Source organism: Typopeltis vanoorti, chromosome 13 (assembly GCF_054136105.1).
Source record: "Typopeltis vanoorti isolate ZY-2024b chromosome 13, IOZ_Tvanoo_1.0, whole genome shotgun sequence".
Classification (NCBI taxonomy): Eukaryota; Metazoa; Arthropoda; class Arachnida; order Uropygi; family Thelyphonidae; genus Typopeltis; species Typopeltis vanoorti.
Window position 1 is genome coordinate 66,236,247 of NC_143561.1, and position 23,480 is coordinate 66,259,726.

The 23,480-nt window shown below is 35.1% G+C and overlaps 1 protein-coding gene and 2 non-coding genes across 3 annotated transcripts in view; all 3 read left to right on the top strand.

Annotated features, from left to right (window-relative positions):
* LOC150100234 (sushi, von Willebrand factor type A, EGF and pentraxin domain-containing protein 1-like) overlaps window positions 1–23,480 on the top strand; it is an 84,867-nt gene that overhangs the window by 24,219 nt on the left and 37,168 nt on the right. The window contains exons 9-15 of the mRNA XM_090402997.1: window positions 472–723; window positions 830–960; window positions 1,228–1,336; window positions 2,454–2,654; window positions 4,074–4,369; window positions 8,142–8,349; window positions 17,323–17,484. Of these exons, the coding sequence (XP_090259123.1) occupies window positions 472–723; window positions 830–960; window positions 1,228–1,336; window positions 2,454–2,654; window positions 4,074–4,369; window positions 8,142–8,349; window positions 17,323–17,484 (1,359 nt within the window). The remainder of the gene's footprint in view (window positions 1–471; window positions 724–829; window positions 961–1,227; window positions 1,337–2,453; window positions 2,655–4,073; window positions 4,370–8,141; window positions 8,350–17,322; window positions 17,485–23,480) is intronic.
* Window positions 7,395–7,486, top strand: TRNAI-UAU (transfer RNA isoleucine (anticodon UAU)). The gene is given in 2 exon segments: window positions 7,395–7,432; window positions 7,451–7,486. It is a non-coding gene; the product is annotated as a tRNA-Ile (tRNA).
* TRNAE-UUC (transfer RNA glutamic acid (anticodon UUC)) lies at window positions 14,039–14,110 on the top strand. The gene has a single exon. It is a non-coding gene; the product is annotated as a tRNA-Glu (tRNA).

The window sequence follows — 23,480 nt, forward strand, 5'->3', positions numbered from 1 at the left end:
CTCCAACGATACTGGATGTTTCATAACAAGAACGGGCCTATTACAGCTGCTCATATCTCTAATGGTGCTGAACAAGAAAATAAATATCATTCCCTTGGACGCGAGATCTGCAACATATCCCATTCAGACTTTTCGTGTGGGCGGAAAGGCTGTAAAGAAATGTGTCTGCATCCTATTACCCCAACAATCCGTAGTGAAATAAAAGAATGTGGATTCGTTAGGTTGCACCCTGGCAGGAGTTTGATACAACCTGATATTTGCCACATTACTGGAAGTGCGCATATTCCCTGTGACTTGCAACACTTGGAATGTAAATATGGTACTTACCACATTCTAAATGATTATGTAATCGGTTCAGGTCTTTGTGAAGCATCCTATATTTAATTTCAAAACCCATTTTTATGCATAAGCTGTTATTGATTGTATCCACTGATGCCTTTCAATGTATTGAGGTAAAGTTAATTTCTTTAGATGTTGAGAAACCGACGATAAGCTGCCCAAACTCCAGAGAAATATCTACCGAACCAGGAAGAAATTATGCCGTAGCAAACTGGGCTCTTCCTGCAGCTAAAGACAACAGTGGGGATAACATTCCAATTACTTCTTCACCTGCTGGAATAAGACCTCCAACCAAGCTATCAATAGGTACGACCACAGTTGCATACAAAGCTACAGACAGAGCCCAATTGTCTAGTTATTGCGAGTTCACCGTCACCGTAAAAGGTATGCAGTTTCGCTTGACAGTACTGCCAAAGATTGCACTTGTTTTATAATCAAGTTATTAATTGATTGTCTTACGATTGATTCCAATCCACCATTATATTTGCAGATGTGGAATCTCCAAGAGTGACAGAATGTCCAAGAAAGGTAGAAATAAACACCACGGATATTGAAGTTGAAGTGTTCTGGAATCAGCCGAAGTTCAAGGATAATTCAGGGGCACGTCTACATATCGAATCAGTACGTAGGTTTGTGTTCTTGATAATTTTAACGTGAACCCCCTAAAGGTTTTAAACTTGGGGGGATTGCGGTTCACGCAGTATGCTTAATTAGTCATTTAGCTCTTGAATAAAACTTTGCTGTATGCTACCTCATTAGCTGTCGATGTAATGCTGTTCCTATTCATCGCTTCTTTTTTCTTTTTCTCACAGGCCTATTGTTGTCTTCTGGCTTTCTTAATATGATTTATTCACAACTATAGATAAATATTTTATTTCTGCATTCCAGAATTCCGAACCAGGGGATATTTTCAGTCCTGGAAGGCATACAGTGGAGTATACAGCAACCGATCCGAGTGGCAACAAAGCAACCTGCTCTTTTGATGTCATCGTTACAAGTAAGATTATTTTGATATCTCAAAACTAATGCATGTTTTTTCACCATCGGTTAGTTAGTTGGTTGGAATTGCAGTCGAAGTAATTAAAGCTATGTCTGTTAATTGTGTGTGTTTATCTTGCGAAACTGGTCATCTTTCGGGATGAAAACCTTGCAAACCACCGTATGAAACCAGCTTATCCCCACCCCTTCAGAAACTTCTTTTCCTAGACGGTATTCGAACCTGGAAATAGAACGTCTTTGCATGGTTTTAAATAAGTGTGGGTATTATTAGACTTCATTTAAACACTTCCACATTTCCATCTCTGCACAGAAGCGACAACAAACCATCAGTAAAATACAGTCTGTGTATTTTACTTATACGAAGGTGAAAGTTTTTTTTTTTTGTTGTTGTTGTTGTTGTTTTTCTTTCTCTCCCAGAAACTTGTAGACTAGCTGTGTTGAAGTCTGATCGTTACCACGGTGAAACATGGTAAGCCGATTATCGAGCAAAGCTAGGACAAAACATTTACAAGATTATTCAACAGAATAAAGTCCACGTGTTTCTGACCTTTTGAGCATAAAAGCCTTGTTGCCTCATACTGCGCTTACTGTATAGAATATTTTACACAGTGGCAGTGGAAATAATTGGATAACCCTCTCCTATATATGGCATCCTTCCTGCAATATTTACACGTTTGGGCTATTATAGAAATGTACTGAAAGAACGGTTCGTCTGGGATAAAGCTCGAAGGTTAAACTATCTTTTAGTAGTTACTGTTTTTTTTATTATTACTGTCGAAGAAACTAAGATGAGACCAGTTCACTCATCTTCACTCGAAAAGCGCTTACAGAAGTTCGCGCCCTGGACAGGATTCGAATCCATGACTTTCCAACCAATGACACTCAGCTACGAAGAGACTCTTTTCAACAATAAGCACCAATCTTTTTTTTTTTTTTTTTTTTGGTTGAAAGGTTAATCAGAATTGAAAGATGTTGGTTTCTCTTGAACCAAATATTTCTACATATTTTACTCATTTGTCCACAGATGAGTAAAATATGTAGAAATATGGGCTTGAAGTACTTTCGCAAAATCTTGATTCGCCAATTGACTACTAACCATTGTTATTTGTTTTCAGAGCATCACTGTCAGTTCTACCCTGCTCCAGTGAATGGAGCCTTGGCCTGTGACGACTGGCTCTACGGACAGTTCTGTCAAGTGTACTGTAATGATAAGTACGAGTTCGTGACTAGCCCAGCAGAGTGGTACGTCTGTGACAAGAGCACCGAATGGCAAACCATACCTGAAAATCGAGCGATACCATGGCCGGACTGTTCCAGTAAGTGATTAAAATTATCCTTCCTTTATACAAATTAAGTGGATATTGAATCCAACATTATTTCAAAGCCAAATTTATAGAAATTACAAGAGTTTCGTGCCGAATATAGAAAAACTATAAAAGTTTCGGCGGATCCAAGCGTAAGCAACCTTTCAGGATAGGGGGAACTCGTGGTAAAGGTGGAGTAAGTTCTGAAATGTTGTTGCTTACGCTTGGATCCACCGAAACTTTTATAGTTTCTATATTCGGCTTTGAAATAACACTGGAGTCAATATCCACTTAATCTGTATAATTTTGCATCGCCGAAGTGAATCCTTTTGGCTCTTTATTTCAGTTTCTTTCCTTTTTTTTCTATCCTTATTCATTTCTTTATGACATAACATTGATTATTTGGACTGTTCGATTGATTCGAATTACAAAAACTAAGACTATAATGCCAGTGGGTTATGTCTGTTTATTGCGTGTGTTCTCTAGCCAGTTTGCCTGTTTGGTGTAAAAAATAAAAATAAATAAATAAAATATAAATAAACGCCATCTCTATGATAATGGTTAATTCGCATTTAGCTGGAAAGTCATTATGAGGGCTTTTTGTATTCTGGGGGACGGGGGTAAAAATAATTCGGTTTTTTTTTTATTATTATTATTTTTTAATTTCTTCGTATAAATTATATGTAATAAAAAATAAAACTGAGATTTGGCCACTTAAAGACATATTTTTAATGAAAGAAATGCGTGTCGTCTGCGGATATATGCAAAATAAGTGTGATTTGCTGGTTTATATTCGCAATTAACATACATAGTATGCTCGCCTCATCATGTTGTTTACTTCGGTTCTAGGATTTATGTAGCCATAATTCTAACACAGCAGCAGCAGAGCGTCACACGTGGGGGGGGGGGGAGGCACCCGCTCATAAAAATTACCGTAGCTAAATAAATAAAATAATTAATAAATAAAAAAATGAAAACGGTGAACGACTGTTTTAAATCACTTCAAAAAGCAATTAATTAGTCAGTAGTAAAATACGAGCTGCACAAGGCAGACGATCGATCAATATTACGGACGTAATATTATCGTCTGAAAAATAGAGAGGAAAGTTCTGGCAGTTATATTTGTAAAGCTTTGAATACTGGTCACAATTTATAAGTGGTTTTAATTGAATCTTTTTCTTTCTTTTTTTTAATAACCAATTTACTCCTACCCAATCCACTCTCTTGTATCGTAACGATCGTAAAATTGGATTAATTTGTTACCTTCGATACTAATGACAGGAAGAACATTGCTTTATATTTCGCATAATTCAAAAATATTCGCGATAATTTGTCCTCTTCGTTTTTCAGTGAAGGCATTCCGTGCATTACTAAGTTTTGATATGTGCCTCAAATTCTCATTTCATTTCATATATTGGTTTGTTCTTCTAGTGAGATACGTGCCAAGCAGGGTCAGAAGAACAGTCAGTGGACAGTATTACGCAGGCGACTGCAGAAATCCAGAGGTACAAAAGGCTATTAAAGAATACTTCTTGAAAAGCTTTGCTTTCCAGTTTGATACCTCAAAGTTTTGTGCGTGGCAAGACTCGTGTACTGTCAATCTTGTGAAATTGACCTGTGGCAGAAATGAGACTCTTCATCAAAGAAAACGCAGAGATGTTTGGAATTTTCCGATAGATGATTTGCTGGAAATCGAAGTGGAGATCACAATGGCTTCTAAGGAAAAGGTAAAATTAAATGAGTTTTCATTAAATAATAAAGAAACGTACCTACTCGTATTACGGTTTGAATATCGCATTGATTGAACATCACATTGGAGATGTGTAGCGTTTTTTTTTTTAATTCACAATTTATATGATAATTTATTCATAGTAAATAAATATATCGTCTAACGAATCTTTATGTGCTTTAAGGGAGTAAAAGTCATCAAATCTTGCGACTTTCGGAGACTTTTCATCGGAGCAAGAGTACGGTAGACAACTGCCGCCATCTTATGATCCTAAACCCTAACAACTCGCATTGTCAATAGGATGAGTTTTATGGTCGAATTTTTGAAAATTTAAAAAATCCAAGTTTCCAACAGAGAAAAAAATACTACTGTCCATGCTAGAGATAAAAAAAAAAAAAAAAAACTCGGAAACCCATTAAAAAAAAACAACAACATCCAGTTGATTACTAGATTCGAGTATTGTCATGATAGCTTGTGGTATACTTAGTTTCTTCTCTTTCAGCCAGAACAATGTTTTCATTTCTGACTAGGATTTATGTAGCCATTGTTTCACACCCTCTCGGATTTCTTTCGCTTTAGTACAATATATTTTCGTGTATAACGCTTCCGGTTGTTTGCAGAAATACTAAGTTGCAAGAACTTCCAGCAGTATGCTTTTTATTACAACCCATATCTGGATTAGCAAGCAAGCTTGATGCAATTTATAGAAAAATTGCATCAATACACAAAATGCAATTTATAGAAAAATTGCATTTTATGTATTGGTCTTATTGAAAGTTGGAATACGTTATTTAATAATTGGGTTAATCCCTAGAGCCGAGGTATGTGGAAGGCGGATCTGATAAATTTTGCATATACTGTATATTGATCTTAATTTAGTCGTCAATAACTTCTCTGTGTCAGAATTTTATGCTACACAGAGATATCCCTTAGCCATTTCTATGAACATTGTAGGTAGATCTGATGACTTTGTCATGAAACCATTTATGTGGAAAAGTAGTATTCATCTGTGATATGGCTTTTCATCATCATCAGTGGCTCAAACAGGCACTTGAGCTCCCACGACCTTCCAAGTATCCTTGGATATCGTAACTATAACTCCAGAATAACGTGGTTAGCCCTATGTCTAAAAATATTGTTTGTCTGTAAATGGCGTGTGTGTTCTGCTCTCCGGTTTGCCTGGGTGCTGGACGAAAAACCCGAGTTTTCGGGAGGACAAACCCTTCCACCTCTGTATGAAACCGGTTTAACTCACCTTCACATGAAAAAACCCTGATTCTTCGCGCTCTAGAAGGGATTCGAACCCAGGTCTTTCCAACCATAGGGTTTCGTCTATACCGAGTGACTTGTGGATGCTCGTTTGCGTATAAGAAATATTTGCATGAGCCCTAGTAGGCCCAGGGCTCCATGTTTTACTTCATGAAGAGTGCCGTCTAGTGCATTGATTCATATTCTGAACCCCGTATATGTAGATTGCACAAATTTTATGCATTTTATTTTGCCTACTGTCCATGGTTTGTGATGTTGTGTATTTTATACCACAGCCTAGATACACGTTGCAAATTCGGCTTTTTTTCTTTTTTATTCAAATTGAAGAGGTAAAGTTTGAAACGCATGTGGTTTATTTTTCAGTAATTGCTCCATACAACTCTTTCCACTGTTCTTCACATATATATCTGAACCTCCAATTTTAATTCCTAATACTGGTATATAAATAAATAACAGCTGAGGCCTTTCCAAAAAAATCTGATGCGTGCGTGGATTGTTTTTTCTAACGACTATTTATTCTATAGAGTGGTGTTTTCTTCTTCTTTTTTTCCCCCCAAATAAAAGAAATATTCAAAAATCATTTGAATAGTATAGTGAAATATATTTGCAGTGATTTCGTCATTGATAATTTTTATTATGATAAAAATATACACAAAATAATATTATAAAAAATTTTGCCTTTTAAAAGATAAAAATAAATAATAATAATAATAATAATAATAATAATAATATAAAATAAAAAAATAGATAAAATACATAAATTTAGTGGTGTGCAATGTTACAAATTCTACCATTTTGAATTTGTAGATTTTTAACTGTCTTTGAATCCGAAAAATTCCATAGGGAGAAACGGTACTGTTCCTTTCGGTACACTCGAACAATTTGGTGTGTATTAATTTTATTTGTATCGAATTAGTCCTCTTCGGTACAAATGACCCATTCAGTTTTAGATATTAGAAATAAAAAGTATTCGCATTACATAGAAGTTTATAAATCTTAATGAAAAATCTACTGTAGCCATCCACCGTTTGGCATCCAAGTTTCCTTGATTTGTAACACTTAAAAAACACACGCTTTGCCCAGGAGCTTGATTCGCCTTTTATTAATGCCTAAATTTGGTTTCACTGTCCTGACAGCTTTTCAAACAGTTGGTTTTCGTCAGTATATTGTTTTATCACCACTTTTGCAAATTATACTCAAAGTTTACTCCATAGCTTAATTTTCTTATTCTTCATAATAATATCCTATGTTTGAGCGCAATCATTTCAGTTTGTATACTTATCCATGTTTTTAATAGATTAATGCTTAAAATCTTACGAAAGCAGAATTATTATAGAGTTGTACATTAACGCATATATGATTACTGAAAACTAAAATGAATTACCTAAACATAATTCGAAATAACTGCAAAACTAATTCTTAGTTATTAATACAGCAATACTTTAAAATGTTATAAAACTGTCCTTTTTTGATTGTTTGGTGTGTCGTTTGGTCACCTTTTGCACGTAATTAAAAGCAACATCCTTAGACAATAAGCTAACTATTACAACATTTTTTTTTTACTTTTTTAATTTTATGTGTATATATCAACAGTGAGTTGACAATTATTAATTCCGTATAACAGTAGAGTTAGGACTCGACATCATTCGCGTGATATTATCTTTCATTAATCTGCTTAATGATGATGGCATAAACATGAAAGTGTCCCAAGTGAGGCTCATGATGAAAGCTTAGTAAGTGAAAGGACTATCGGTTCCCCAGTGGCGCAATTGGTTAGCGCGCGGTACTTATAAGGCAGTATCTGTGAGTTATGCCGAGGTTGTGAGTTCGATCCTCACCTGGGGAAAAAAAGTTACTTTTGACTCATTCTCAAAATCTGAAATTTATAAGTCCGTTCTTTGCCTATAAAAATATCTTGATTTTTATCGAACTATTCCTTGCAAGTAATTCACCTTGCAACTGATATTTCGATGTAAAATACCTCAACAAGAGTATGAGCATGTAACCTGACTGCAGAGAACCAGAAACCGGTTAATCCTGTACATAAGATTGTTATGTTTACAATAAAAAGAAAAAAAATTTAAATATTTCTTGCAAAAATAAATAAATAAGATAAAAGAGCAGTTCCATATTTTCTACAGAATGCTCAAATAAAAAAAAAATAAATAATAATAATAATGAAACACGAATTACTTATAAAGTATAATACTTAATGATAGCCATGCGATTTTAGTGAAATATTTTGCGTCACTTGTAACATTTGAGCTGTAATGTCGGATCCAGAAATGTCAAGTAAATCTAGGGAGGTTTTCGAAAACATTAGGATAATATTTCTGTTTCATAAGAAAATTGAAGGAAATGTTCTTATTTACAAATAAATAAATAAAACCCTAATCAATAGGAATCACATCGCTTTTCAAAAAATAAAATAAAATAAAAATAATAATAATAACAACAAAAATTCTAATATTTAAAAGTGGACATCTGTCTAATATCTTTAGATGCGGCCATCGCGAGAAAGCCTTCAAGAATTGATGAATGCCATTAACGAAATCGTAAACACCATGTCTGATGAGCCTGTCCGTGGGGAAGTAACTCTGGAACTAAACGACGGAAAAGAAGTCATAGTTGCTGATCCTGTGGTCATGTCTGCCAGTCAACCCGAATTGCTGTGCTATCCTGGAGCCGTGTTGGAAAACCAAGAGTGTGGTAAGCAATATAATATGCAAATATATCGGAAGTTTTTTTTTTTTCTTTCTTTCAGTGTGGAACAGATAATGCAGCAGTATCTGGAAATTTTTCTCACTTGGTTCTATATTGTAATTCATTGTAATGCTCCAGAAGCATATATAATTGCCAAAAACAAAACCAAAATTAAATTACGAAAATAAATAAAAGTGAAAAAAAAAAAAAAACCTGACATGGATCCATCGCTTACACAAACATTATAGGTGGGATTCACATAAAATAAATAAAATAAAAAAATTACTGATTTTCCTGCATTTTCAAATCTAAGCATTTTATATGCGTACAAAGGCCTTACATTCCTCCAATGTTTTTAATGACTGTAAAGTGAGTAATAGTTATTCACTTTAATTGAATGAGAGTAATAGTTAACCCATGCGTTAGTCAATTATACAGAGATATAAAAGAACGTATACGCATGCCAGTCAGTTTGTCTTTTTTGCGGTGGGCTTGTAGTCTTAATTAAACTTTACGTCGTAGGAGAATTGTCATCAAAGGAGGCAGCTACTACTTAACTAATTCATTATTCAAAATGTCAGAATAAAAATCGTATTTCAGCGATGATGAAGACCTGTTAGAAATATAATCCGTTTTCTCCATTCTTCCACCGCATGCTGTACATATTTTCCGCGTGCAGCAGTCTCACTTACCTTTGCTTAAGCTCATCATCCATATGCCATAAGAGTCTTTTCTACGTTTAACGTCAGTAGTACCCAACTCTCCCTTTTCCACCCACACACCCACCCACCCACCCACTACTATACTCTCCAAATGTCAGGTTGTGTTGCAATAATTATCTTAACCTCTGAACTTTGCTGGCGTCTGTGTTATCCGTTGGAGAAGTCAGATGGTATCACACACGCGCCCAGCATATCAAGAGTTGAACTTAACCCTATCCGAGATAAGAGTGGAAAACAAGTGCCGAGAGAGAGAGAATGAGAGGAGGGATTGTGTGATAGAAATGTGTTAGGCATTTAGAAATAATACACTAATGCCTGAATGAAAACATTGTGTTGAGTTGTTTTGAATTATGCCGAACTAAGGCTATGGAAGGGCAGTATTTTATGCCTATCGAAACTGTCTGTTATAAGTAATGTTATTAAGTAAGGTATGCCTGTTAAAAGAGTGGAAGGCGAAGTCATGTTATATGCCAGACTTTTGCCGCAAACAGGTAGCACTGTAGATCGATTCATGATCAGTAATGTGTCGCCAACTCTAACAATCTTATGCTGCAAGCACATTTTTCGTTGGTTATATATATATATATAAGTTAAAGAGAGAGAGAGAGAGAATTTTTTACCTTGGGTATAATATATGTTAAAGATACCAAGCTATTTTAAATATAAACCTCATTTCCCAAGTAAGCAAACAGACAAGTCAGTCAAGTTTGCGCCTGCAAGAATTGTAAGTCTAGCTGACCCTGCAGGTAGTGCAAGTCAAGGCAACTCGTGGTAAAGGTAGAATAAGCTCTGATCACTATTCTTACTTTGACCTTATTAAATTGGAGTAAAAAACCAGGTTTATATCGCTTGGTATCTTTAACATATATTATACCCAAGGTAAAAAACTCTCTACATCTATCTCTCATCCTGAGATATTTATTTAATAAGTTCAAAGCACCTTATGGTAACTTGTTTTGGTAAAATATTTATAAGCTCTGTATTACTTAAAACTTAGTATTTCTTAGCCTGGCTCCCACTGACGAGACTTCAATAAAGGTCGAAACCGGTCTGGGTAGTGGCCCCCTTGCCTTTAATACATAGCATCATACATCTCCTCCAGGAGATGTGCTTTGCATTAAGGGTAAATATTAAGAATAGTGATCAGAGCTTATTCTACCTTTAACACGAGTTGCCTTGACTTGCACTACGTGCAGGCGCAAACTTGACTGACTTGTCTGTTTGCTTACTTGGGAAATGGAGTAAAAAACCAGGTTTATATTTAAAATAGCTTGGTATCTTTAACATATATATATATGTGTGTGTGTGTGTGTGTGTGTGTGTCAGCCCGCTGAAATACGCCTTTTTTTTTTTTTCAAGGTAGTATAGCACATTGCTACTAAACCTAAAGCCTGCAGTTGTCATAGGAACATTACGTCATGCATATTTTGTCTCAAACCTTTACTATTCTTATTATTATTATTGTTATTATTATGTACAGGAGAAATATTATCACAAGAAGCAATGGCGGGGAAAAAAAATTCCCATGCCTGGAATCGAACCCGGGCCACACTCCTACACCACATGGGAGCTGCTTCTGAACCTCTTAAAAAAAATTCTTAATATTAATAGTAACGGTATTAAGAATTGACTTTTGAGGTTCCACTGACTTAATACCATCATTAAAACTCAATAAAACTGGATTTTTCCTCCATTTTTATTTCATGTTTGATATTTGATTATTCATATTTTTGTGTCTCTCTCTCTCATCCACGAAAGGTTGTAAACCTATAACACATCGGTACCGTGGGCATTCTAAGAAATTTTATCATATTTTATTTATTTATTATACTCTTATTAATATTTACGTAGTCCGGAAACCCTACTCTAGAGACCAAACATGGTCAATCTGACCGAGTCAGTTTATGAACAGTCTTCGACAAGTTCTCCAAGCACAGTCTCCAACTATGCATTATTATTATTATTATTATTATTATTATTATTATTATTATTATTATTATTATTATGTGATGAGTCCTTGTACTCCATGGCGGTTTCATGTAATAACAATAATAATAACAATAACGAATGGAAAGCCTCAAGCAGCTCTTTCATGCGCGAAAATACTTAAAATCTAGTCTATAATATAAAATGATAAGCCTTTTTTTGTAACGTTTTTGTGTCACGTTTTTTGTCAAGTATTTGAAACGTTTTGAAACTCAGGGGCTACCCTGAGTGTCAAGTCTTCAAAATTCGATTCATCAGAATTCAAGGAGAACCGGCCTAACCAGTCCGGCACTCGGGAGGGGGTAGGCGTAGAACCCCCCTCCCCCAAGTACCATATAATTTTCCAACGTTTCATTATTAAAAAAAAATGTATTTGAATACGATAAACCGTAAAATTTCTTTCTCCTGACTTAACTCGTAATTTATTTAATCCTTTGAGAATATAAGAATTCATTTCTAAACAGAAAATGGAGCACGGTTTTCCCCATGTAATGTTTGCAGATAGAGGTGAGTAAAAAAGAAAAAAGAAAGGGTCATGAGAAGGTATTTTATCTATTTTATTTATGTATTTATTTTATTATTTATTTATTTATTTATTTATTTTTTTTTTTTTTTTTTTTTTTTTTTTTGTGCAGAGTGGATCAGTGGCGGCCCATACATAAGCACTGCGACACTGCAGCACCCCCAAGGAAAAAATGAAAAAATAAATTTTGTTTGTGTTTATAAATAATAACAATGCTTACAACATTATATAAATGCAATACAACATGTTCAAGGCTACAGCTTATGTTTCGACAGTGATTGAATATTTAATAATTGGAATTGTTCGATTAACGCTTTCGATTACGAAACAAATGCAGCGCGATCTAAAGTCGATATTCGTTTGTGCTTGTCATTGCACGTTACGTCATTAGATACACTGCCGTCTGGGCAGTGTATCTTATTATGGCGCGCGTTATTTGTGAGATTGGTGAACTATTTTTTGTAAATCTTATTTTATTTTGTTCAAATAACATATAATTATTTATGTATTATAGATACGAGGCTGAATTATGACGAGTGTCACTGTTGAAAATATGAAAAGAATTACATTTTTTTTTCAATTATCGTTACATGAAACACATGCACTGCGATCTAACGCCGATATTCGTTTGCGCTTGTCATTGCTATTGATACGAAACTTTTATTATTGGTGTTTGTTCGTTGTGAGGATGAAATATTTTTAATAAAGCAATTTTTAATATGTAAATTTATTTATTAATAAATTCGTTATTGATTAGGGAAAAAAGTTTTTTTTTTTTTTTTTTTTTTTTTATTTTTTATTTTTTTTTTTACTATATATATGCAGCACCCCAACTTAAAAATTTCACCAGCTCACCACTGGAGTGGACTCTAGTTAAAGGAAGTATAAAACAACACACACACAGAAAACGTACCATAGTATACAGCATCATTTATTTATGCACGCTTACCTAGATTACCGTTTATCTCCGAACGTTCTGAAGACAACAACACACACCCTTCAGGAAGCAGTAATGATGAATAAGCCAGGAAAGTCTGGTGATTCTCTTTGTATTCAATTTTGCAGGCGATCAGTTGCCTTATTTTGGGAACAAATTGTTTCGTCTTTTATTAAATTTACATTTAATAAAAAGACACTGCTTTCCTTTTAGTATGTCGATACAGATTTTTTTTTCTTTATTTATTTTTCTCGGAAATGTGTTGTACTGCTGGAAGCACTTTATTTTGAATATGTCGCTTAACTTGTGTTCATATACAACACCAAATGATCATTTTCCCTTAGATCGTCCCAGATGTCGTAAATAAGTAACAATACGATCACATCGCGTAATCTCTGTCGGAATGCCTCAGCCCCACACAAAACCAAGCAAACTGTTATAACGGTGACACTTCGCTCACCGACTCACAACGAATCACCACTACAATACCTAGCGTATCATTATAGTTACAGCCAACCCGGGAATTGATTGTAACAATACTAGTAGACTATAATAACTTTAGTTTAATCCTTTATCCCAATGTAAGCAAACAAAGTTTGCGCCTGAAAATATCTTCAGGACTGAGGTAAGGTGTTACATCCCTTGGTAACTCGTAGCAAAGGTGGACCAAGCTCTCATCACTCCTTTTCTCAGTATCTCCCACTGACGAGACCTCAATAAAGGTTTGAAACCGGTCTAGGTAGTGGTCCTTCCCTTAATGCATAGCAGTATACATGTCCGCAAGGAGATGTGCTTTGCATTATGGGAGATACTAAGGCAAGGAGTGATGAGAGAGCTTGGTCCACCTTTGTTACGAGTTGCCAAAGTGTTGCACACCTTACCTCAGTTCTGAAGATATTTTCAGGTGCAAACTTTGTTTGCTCTCACTTGAATAAAGGATTAAACTAAATTTATTATAGTCTAACCAAGTGCAAAATAAACTTGCAAAAAAAAAAAAAAACTTCCAATACTAGTAGACCTGGGTTCGAATCCCGTGTAAGCCGCGAATAATGTTTTATAAGGGCTGTTAATCAAACTGAAGGTGACTTGGCTGATTCATATGGAAGTAGCAAAGCGCTCCCTGAAAGTCGAATTTTTCAGCAACACAGACAAACCAGCCAGAAAAGCAAACGCAGTTAATAGACATCGTACGATTAAGGTCTCAATGCCTTTTAGTCACATTGGCCGTAATTTAAAACAATTCAAATGATTCCAGTTATGGGATTAAACATTCCGAGTATACAATCACGAGAAAATTACTCTTTTTTTCTTTTTCGATCACTTTTTAATCTATTTTTACTACGGTTACGATTAAACCTAGTTACATTCTAGAATATGCTGTTTTCCCTCATTCCTGTTCTAATACTTACTTCCCAATCTATAACAGACATGAAATAAAAATGATAATTTTTCATAAAAGAAATGTGAACTTTATGCTAAAATATAAAATCCAGTGCCAAGAACGTCATTAAGAAATCGAAATAAACATCCCATGTGGTCTAGTGGCTAGGATACCTGGCTTTCACCCAGGAGGCCCGGGTTCGATTCCCGGCATGGGAATTTTTATTCCCCCCCCCCTGATGATCCTTTGTAATAATACTTATATAAATATTATAGAGATAGGAATTTTCCCCTCTGGAAAATCTAATTTCTTTTTGTCTCTTAGAAGCAAAACAAAACATGAGTGAGCTTCTTAAGGCTAACAACTTTATTTATTTATTATTTATAAAAGGGATATATTTAAGTCAAATAAGTAGAGGAAGGATACTGAGGATAATATTAAAATAAAAACCAAAAGGAATGATTGAAACATGGAGACCAAGGTCCAAAAAAATTGAAATTATTCTGAAATTCTAGCTAAATAATAATGAGATCCCTTTTTTTTTTTTTTTTTTTTTTTTTTTTAAATCTTACACATAGCTAAATGTTAATGGTTGAAAATATTTCGCAAGTAATGTTGGTCACTATTTTTGAATTGTGGAGAAAAAAAAAGGGGGGGGGGGGAATCATTCTTTTTGACATGTTTCCGTCACTTGAAGCCATTTATTTTTTGGAATTCTGCAACATTATTTTGCGCAAATGTTACTTCAAACCACGTCAGATTCGAGTGTTGTTTGGATAGAACTCTCTCGAATTTTCCATCATATCAAATGATTAAAGAGATAATTGCGATACTTGTATAGCCGTGTTTATTTGCACTGCAGTATAACTTCAGAAAGGTCATTGAAAAAAAAAAAAAAATTGTTCTTCAATGCTCTTATCAGCCACGAGCTTTATTCTACACAATCGTTTGAGCTTAGCAAAGTCACCTTCAGATAACTTTGAAAAGACACACCTGCTTATAATCATGTCTTTTATCAAAAACCTGCGACGGTCTGTTCTTCGTTAAAGAATTATACTGCCAAATTAGAAGTTGTACTTTAATGCCATCTAATGGAGAATTAAGTAACTATCCCTTGATAAATCGTGCACGTTAATATTACATGAATAATCTACATTTCTCTAGAGCAGTCTTCTTCATCATTTTCGACTGTGGATTTTTTTTTTTTTTTTTTTCTGATCCAACTTAAACGTATGTAAGGGAAGCATGATACAAGGAAGAGACTTTAAGTCGATCTGTATTGCTTTTTTCAGATGATTTTTAGCTATGGACATTGCCTTACATGATCTATATCATACACGCACAAGGACGCACGTGTGTGTGTGTGTGTGTGTGTGTGTGTGTGTGTGTGTGTGTGTGTGTGTGTGTGTGAGAGAGAGAGAGAGAGAAAGGAAAATCGTAGTCACCGATTAGAGGAACTTTTCGTAGTATTTTTTGTTGTTGTTGCTTCCTCACTGGTCCTCAGTTTTTTTTTATTGATCTTTTGCCGAGAAAGTAGATCATTTCCATCCCCTCCCCCAAGAAACTCGGGTTTTTAACTGGCATCTCAGAAAAATTTATCACAGAACTCCTACTATTTCAAACTGCAATACGAAGGATCACGAAATGGCGGTAGTTGTCTTCTGTATTCGAGAGTCTAGAATCTGTTTTTGATGATAGTTTAAGGCAGGAGCTAACTGCCTACCGATTTCCAAAAGTAAGCTCTAAAACTCTCAGTAGCACACTCAGAGTTTAATCTTGGCGGAAGGGGGGGGGAGAGTTGAGTAGACGATTTGAGAATACACCCTACGCATCGCATACGACCCATGTCTGAGCATCTGCAAGGATCGCTAATTCATAAGTAGTATAGAAACAAGACACGACGCAACATAAATTTAAAAAATAATTTTTAATTAGGAAAAGATTTTTGGAAAATTTTCTAGTGCTTTTTTTTTTCTTTTTCTTTGGGGGGAGGGCAGGGCCCCCCTCTGCGCCACTGGTTCTCCTACTCTTCTGCCTTTGGGGAATAAAAAGTCAGAGAATTTATTATTTTTTTTATATCACACCAACACATGAGAAATTTCAGAACGTATAACAGATCGATGCAGCGTATGAACAGGGGTTAAGATTGAAGGAAATCTGTTGATGTTCTACTTGAAGAGCTGAAGGTTGCAGTTTTTAGAGAAAAAATAATGGTGAGAGTTCCAGAGAACAGAGGCAAATGAAATGAAATATGAATGGGAGCATCAGTTTCGGTGAGTTAATAATTCATCTTTAAATGGATGTTGGACAGCTGTTACTCAGGTTATTATAGTTTTAGCGCCTGTTTCGTAGAAAAGATGGTGGGTGCGGAAACGGACCCACCATCTTTCAAACAGACTGCCTTCAGCCACGTTTGAAACAGTGGCTGAAGGCAGTCTGTTTAATGAACAGAACTGTGCTCTTCTGAATATCATCAAGAATTTTAGAGACGTTTACGGTGTACCATCCCAAATCTTGGGATATATTTGCACTCCCAAATACTAGGGAGTGCTGTTGGTAGAGATGAAAATCTTTATGGAAATCCGTATATCATGCCTGTCAATTATGATGTGTGTTCTTTGGGTGGTTTGCCTGTTTTCTAAGGTGAAAGAATCGAATTTCCTAGGACGAGGCTTTTCCTTCTCTTTTTATGAGACTCTGGCTCACTTTTACATCAAAAGTTCGTATCGATTTTTTCCTTTCTGAACGAGATTCGAAATCGGTTTTTGACATCATCCGTACGACTGTTCTGATACTGTCTAATAAAAGCCTAATGAAAAAAAAAAAAAAAAAAAAAAAAATCCTGAACCGGAAAACTTGCTTTATTTTTAGTTTAAAACAGAAAAACAATTTTTTAAGGCGAATATTTAATTTCTTATATCTATATGATTGGGAAAAATTTTTTCTTAAAATAAAATTTGATAATTTCATGAAAATCTATGACGTTTGGTCTTTTCTACTGTAGGTATTAAATCAGTTGATTCGAAAATTACATTTGAAATAGTTGAAATATTTGCGAAATTTAAGACTCTTTAGAAATATGAAAGAAGAGTCATTTGGTTGTTTCCTGATCTTAAATATCATCTATCCTATCGCCTTGTGACACAAATAACTCATTGAAAATCTGATTTATAAAACAATAACAAAATACTTGTAAAGACTTTTAAAAGTTTACTTTTGAAACATTTATGCGTAAACCTGTGCAATGTAACATGTGCTTCATTTGAATCATGAAAAAAAAAAATAATAAAAATGGGGGGGGGGGGGGAGGTTGAGTGTTGATAATATAAAGAATCGAAATCGTTATATTCCGTTGTAAGTTGTTAGCTATAGTATTTACAGCCGTGTTTAATTTCGCTTGAGATTAATTTGTGTTTTCAAATTTTTCTAGTGTCTTGTCCACCGGGAACATTTCATAACCAGCTGAAGGACTTATGTGAAGAATGTGCCTTGGGATACTATCAAGAGAGCGAAGGACAAATTAGCTGCGATGCTTGCCTTTCGGGTATGTTGACAGAAGAGGTTCACAGTAAAAATGAAACGGACTGCAAAGGTAATACTGTACCTTTTAATTTCTTTGAAGAGTTTTATTTTCCACTGATATTGCTTTAACAAAAAAAATTTTGTTAAAGGAATTTTGTTTTAACAAAAATTTTTTGTTAAAAAAAATTTTTTAATAAAAAAATTTTTTAATAAAAAAAATTTTTTGTTTTAACAAAAAAATTAAAATTTTTTTTTAAATTTTGCTTTAACAAAAAATTAAAAAAAAATTTTTTTAAATATCACTAAATGTTTTTATTTTATTGTTTTGAAGAAATTAAAATTCTTAAAATAATCAGTTGGGCGAGAAACAATCATATGATATTCACTGGTCCAACAAGAACTGTTTATTTTTTAAGGAATCCATAGTAAATTCTATTAACATGCCATATATAACATACTTATTATATAAATTTAAGTAAACTATATACTCTTCAAAATAAATAAATTACATATACCATCTGTACAGCGAAATAACATCCATATACATACAGAATTTCTTGTACACCTAACTTTCACGTATATTATACAAAATTATGGTGTCTTTTAGTTTTCCTGATAGTTTTTTTTTTCAGTTAAATATGAGTTCGTTGTTTCCGTTGAGGTAGGGGATCACTCTTTTTCCTGCGGTGGGCGATTTGTTCCACATGATTCAGTCGCTGTTTCTTCTGATGGAAGTAGCAAGCTAGGAGTTTTTCTTCAGATTTGCCTTATTTCCACTGGGGAGTGATGATGGTGTTGTTCTTTTGGTAGTTGGAGGGTTCGTCTGATATAAAGTTGGAGGTTAAGTTTGCCTATTCTTCTAGTTTGGACTGAATTGGTCATCGCTTCCTGGATGTAGTGATGTAGTTTCGATATAGTTCCCGGACTGTCTTCTCTTCCATACGCTTGGTCGCACCTGTGAGCCCAAATTGCGTAGGATGAGAACTATTGTTTGCATCCTGTTTATGTGGTTTCCTTTTAACCAGGATAATATTTCCTCGTTGATTAGCTGGATTTCAGGAAACCATCTTTTAACGGCTTTCCAAGTTACTTCTGTTTGTTTACAGTATATCATTATAGTGTTTACGGTTCCGGCCAAAACTGATACGTTGCATGCTTCTTGGTAGGTAGGCAGGCATGGTGGACTTTAAAGAAGGTTTTATATCTCGGATGTATTGGTAGCTTGAAGACATTGTTTAAAACAGGACTGAGTGTGATTTTAATTCTCTATGTTGTGGTATGGGAAATGTTGATCTACGTAGTTTGTAGTATGTTGCTTTTGTTTTTTGACTTATTAAGGTTTCAGTGCTGATGTGCTCCGTCACAAATACGTATCCCTCCGCCATCTCTGTAAACATCTTGCGAACTCTTCGATGAATCTCTGGCATTGTGCTGATTATTCTATGTGGGAAGCACTTCTGTAGGAATGCTATTGCATATCCGTCGTAGGATTTAGTGTTTGCTGTTTTCCTGCGGTCTTCGCTCTGTTGATAACTGTTTTTAATTGGATATTAAGTAGACCTAGACCTCCGGCTTCTAATTCGTGAAAGAGCGTTGTTCTCCTCATTGGTTCGTACCGATAACCGCAGATGGTTGGCGCACAGCTTGTGGATCTTGTCTGCCCATGGTACGGGATGTTGTTTATTTTGTACCAGAGTCGAGAGGATAAATATGTGTTGCATATTCTTGCTTTTCCTCTTACAGATAGTTGTCTTGGGCGCATGGTATTTATTTTCCTCGCAACAGCTGCGTGGAGTTCTTTCCACTGCTCTTCACGTTTCTGGGCCACCTATTTTAACTCCCAAAACCGGTAAATATCTCTGAATTCTTGTGCCTTGAGGAATCTCGGAGGTTCTTTTCCCATTTTCCTATTAGCATGCAATGAGATTTATTCAGGTTTACTTTCACGGCAGAGGCTCTTGCTAAAGCCTCCAGTAATTTCATTGATTGTTGTATTGATCTTTCCGTCTCTAGTGTTGATGTCATGTCGTCGGCATATGCCAGGATTTTTGCTTGGCTCTCCCCGTGAATGTTTGTTCTTTTGATTTTTTCGTTTGATTTGATCTACAATTTTGAATATACAGTATATATGGCTTATGGTGTCAAATGCCTTTTCTATATCCCAGCCTAGCAGGACATAGGGTTTGTTGGTCAGAGTACTGTACTCATATACTGATCTTAAATGAGTAATTGTATCTGCTATGTTTCTTCCCTTAATTGCACAAGTCTATGTTGGCGATATTAATTTCTGTAGGTACTTCTATATTCTATTGGACAGGATTTTTGATTTTTGAGATGATCTTGTAGTTGATGTTTAAGAGATTTATCCCTTTCCATTGCTTTATGTCTTTTAATTTCTCTGTGTCTGAAGCTTTCGGGATCAGTGTGATGTACCCTGTGCTGAATCTGTCTGGCTTTATTTGGGTTTCGTATATTTCTAACGCCATTCTCATAAATAAATGCTCGAATTTTTTAGAGTAGTGCTTGTAAAATTCGTTTGTAAGACCGTCTTCTCCTGGGGATTTCTTGTCTGGTAAATGCCTTACTGTTTGCCCGAATTCTGCTGTTGTTATGGGGACGTCAATTTGTTCCGCCTCCTGCTGGGTTATCTTAGGTATGAAGGGGAGGAATTTGTTTCAGTCCAGTTCCTTGCTTTGTTTCTCTGAGAACAGGGTTGCGAAGTACAAGTGAATCGAATGCAGTAGTTCCGCATCTTCTCGAATAATTTTCCCATCGTAGTGTAAACATTCTATTCTCTTTCTTTCGTAATTCCGTTTTTCGAAAATCCAAGCTGTGGATATTTTGCCCTCATCATTTTCTATGGTTCTTAACCGGGAGCGGAGCCATGGTCCTTCTATTTCCTGAATTTGTTGCGCTTTAATTTTGTCTCTAATTAGATTTATTTCTTGTTTAACTTCTTGTTTGGTCCGATCCATGTAGTACAGGCCGGCTAGTTTATTTGGATCTTTCTCTCTTTCTTGGTTTTGCTGGTGTTTTCTTTTAATGCTAATTTTTATGGCTGCGTTTTTAATTTTTCTTTTGAAGGTTTCCCAGGCTATGATTGGATTGACTGTTTTTTCTACGTCTGATATGATATTTTATACTTCTTTGTTGAATTCTTCATCTTTCGTTAAGTTCTGATTAAATTTATACAGTGGAAAATTTCTGTTGACGAATTTTGTTCTTTTTTCTTTGTGACGGGGTTGAAATGCTGATATTACCATGTAGTGACCTCTTTGTTTCATCCCTCTCTTGATATGCATAACATTATGAATAAAAGTAACTGTACCGAAACCTAAATTATATAGTGAATAAGAAAATCGTTCTGAAGTTTATAACTCGCAGAACCTGTTGAAATCACTCAACTTACCACAGGAAATAGACTGGTCTAAAACTGTGATTCTCAAATGTGATGCAAAATGCGGTCCTTACACCGACGAGGACATTATTAAAAGTCTTATTAAAAGCAAAGTTAAAGGAAGTGATGTGTGACATTTAGGTCATCTAAAATATAACTATGTGTTCCTACTTTCGTTCACACAACGATTTGCCAGCATGGGGAACATCCAAGCGAGGAATGGTACCTGTGAAATTATGAACATCAATGCATGTAGGAAACTAGAAATATTAATACACTGGATGCCGCCCCCACATCCCAAACCACTTGGTTGCTCTCTCCCTTGAAAAATTCGGAGAAACGGAATTTCTGGACAACAATTAAGAATAACGACTGGTCGCATGTTCTAAGCAGCAAAAAAGAAATTAGTTATAGAACGCAACGAAAGTGCAAACAACTCATCAACAGACAGGGAAGAGTAAAAAAAAACTTCAGGTTACAAAAAGGCAAGCAAACCACTGTTCTCCAAATGTCTATATCATCGATAAGAGGGAGGGGGGAGCCGAGAACAGGAAATTCCAGAAATTCGCCCTGAGCCATTAGAAGTATTACCAGAACAGATTAGTGAAAAGAATTGTACAGATAGCAAACAGGAAACCCAAAATGAGTCACAAATAATCCCTAATCCTAAATTTCAAGGGGAAACAAGTCACAAATCGCCAACAATATGAGTACAAAAATTAGTCATGCCAAATATTACCAGAGCTAGAAGCAAAACAGAAAAAGATAAAAAGAAAGAAATAGAACCCGAACAATTGTAACATAAAACAAATCGGAACCAGAATGAAGTTAATGAGCCTAAAGTGTAACGGGATAAATACCAAAGAATGCCAAAACCTGCTGATCAATGAAATTTATAAAAAAATTGCTGGACATCGTAATGCTAGAGAAAACAAGAATTCACTCACCAGGCTAGTAACAGGGCTAGAAAAGACTCGCCCAACACTACATTCTAATCAACGAACCTGCCAGTAGTATTTCTCGAAGTGTGGTACGCATACCCCGGTGGTACTTGGCAATTTTTGACTATGCATCATTAACGCATGGAATCATTATTTTTAAACTTATATTTCTCAAATTATATATTATGTATGAACTCTCCTACTCAAATTGTGATAACTGCTTCATTGGAATAGTTTGCAAATTCGCGGGCGATCACTCGTGAATCTTCGTTCAGCTGATGAACGTACTTTGCGAGCTTGCAACAACACGAAGAGATACGAGAGCGACTGATAAAAAAATAAAAAGTAATTATATACTGAAAAAAGAGAGCCAAAAGGCTTCACTTCGGCGATGCAAAATTATTCAGATTAAGTGGATATTGAATCCAACATTATTTCAAAGCCGAATATAGACACTACAAGAGTTTCATGCCGAATATAGAAATAGAAATTAAAAGTTTCGGCGGATCCAAGTGCAGGCAAACCCTTTCATGACAGGGGAAACTCGTAGTAAAGGTAAAAAAAACATTTATATAATTTACGTAATTAGTATACCAGGTATGCTAATTGGCTCAATCAATTAGCATACCTGGTAGATATATTGAGTGTATTAAATAATCTTAGTTTGTCTTTACAAGGCAAGGAAATTTCTGCATTTCATGTCCAAAATAAAGTGAACGCCACATTGGCAAAGATGAGGTTATGGCAAAAGCGGGTTGGTAATGAAGAATTTGACGCGTTTCCATCTCTTCATGAATTGCTCGCAAGTTCAAATGAACAAACTAATAATGATGTGAAAATTACTATCATGCAGCATTTACAAAGCTTACAAATGAATCTAGAAAAGTATTTCCCTGAACTGAATATTAATATTGAGATAAGATACCCTTTCAATAGCAACAAATCTATGCCAAAGGATTTTTCACCAATAGAAGAACCACTTTTAGAACTGGCTTCTGATGGTTTCCTGAAAAATAAATACAACGAGAATATGTTATCGTCATTTTAGCTACAAATACAGAATGAATTTCCTGAATTAACAGATAAAGCTCTAAGGTTAATTTTTCCATTTCCAAGTTCATATTTGGTTGAACTTGCGAAGTTGGATTTTCGGTCCTTGTAGATATTTAGACGAAGAAGAGGAACCGCATTATAGATGTCGAATCGCATCTGAGATGATTGAAATTAACTATAGAGCCAAATTTTGCTGAAACTTCACCCCAACATAAGCAATTTCACACCTTTCATTGATGATAAATTATTTAATTTAAGTAAAAATCTATAGCATCTTTATAAATTTTGTTCTGTTAAAAATAAATCATATTTTTTTGTTTACATATACATCTAAATTCAAATAAAAGAGACAGTTGCAATGAAATATACTTGTTTATTTTATTTATTATTATTATTATTATTTTGATAAGGGGTACTTGGTAATAATAAAAATTTAAGAAGGGGTAGTACACGGATATCTGAAGTTTGGGAAACACTGTTCTAACGGATGAGTATGAAAAGGACACCACACATGCAACTGCTGTCCCACGAAGTCCCTATCAGGCACAGAACCCTAGAAGTTGGCATACGTCTTGACAATAAAATATTAACGTTAATGAATGTGTACAGCCCAACAAAAAGTGAAGAAAAAGCTACATTTTGACAGTTAATTAAACAAAATCTGCAACAGAAGGA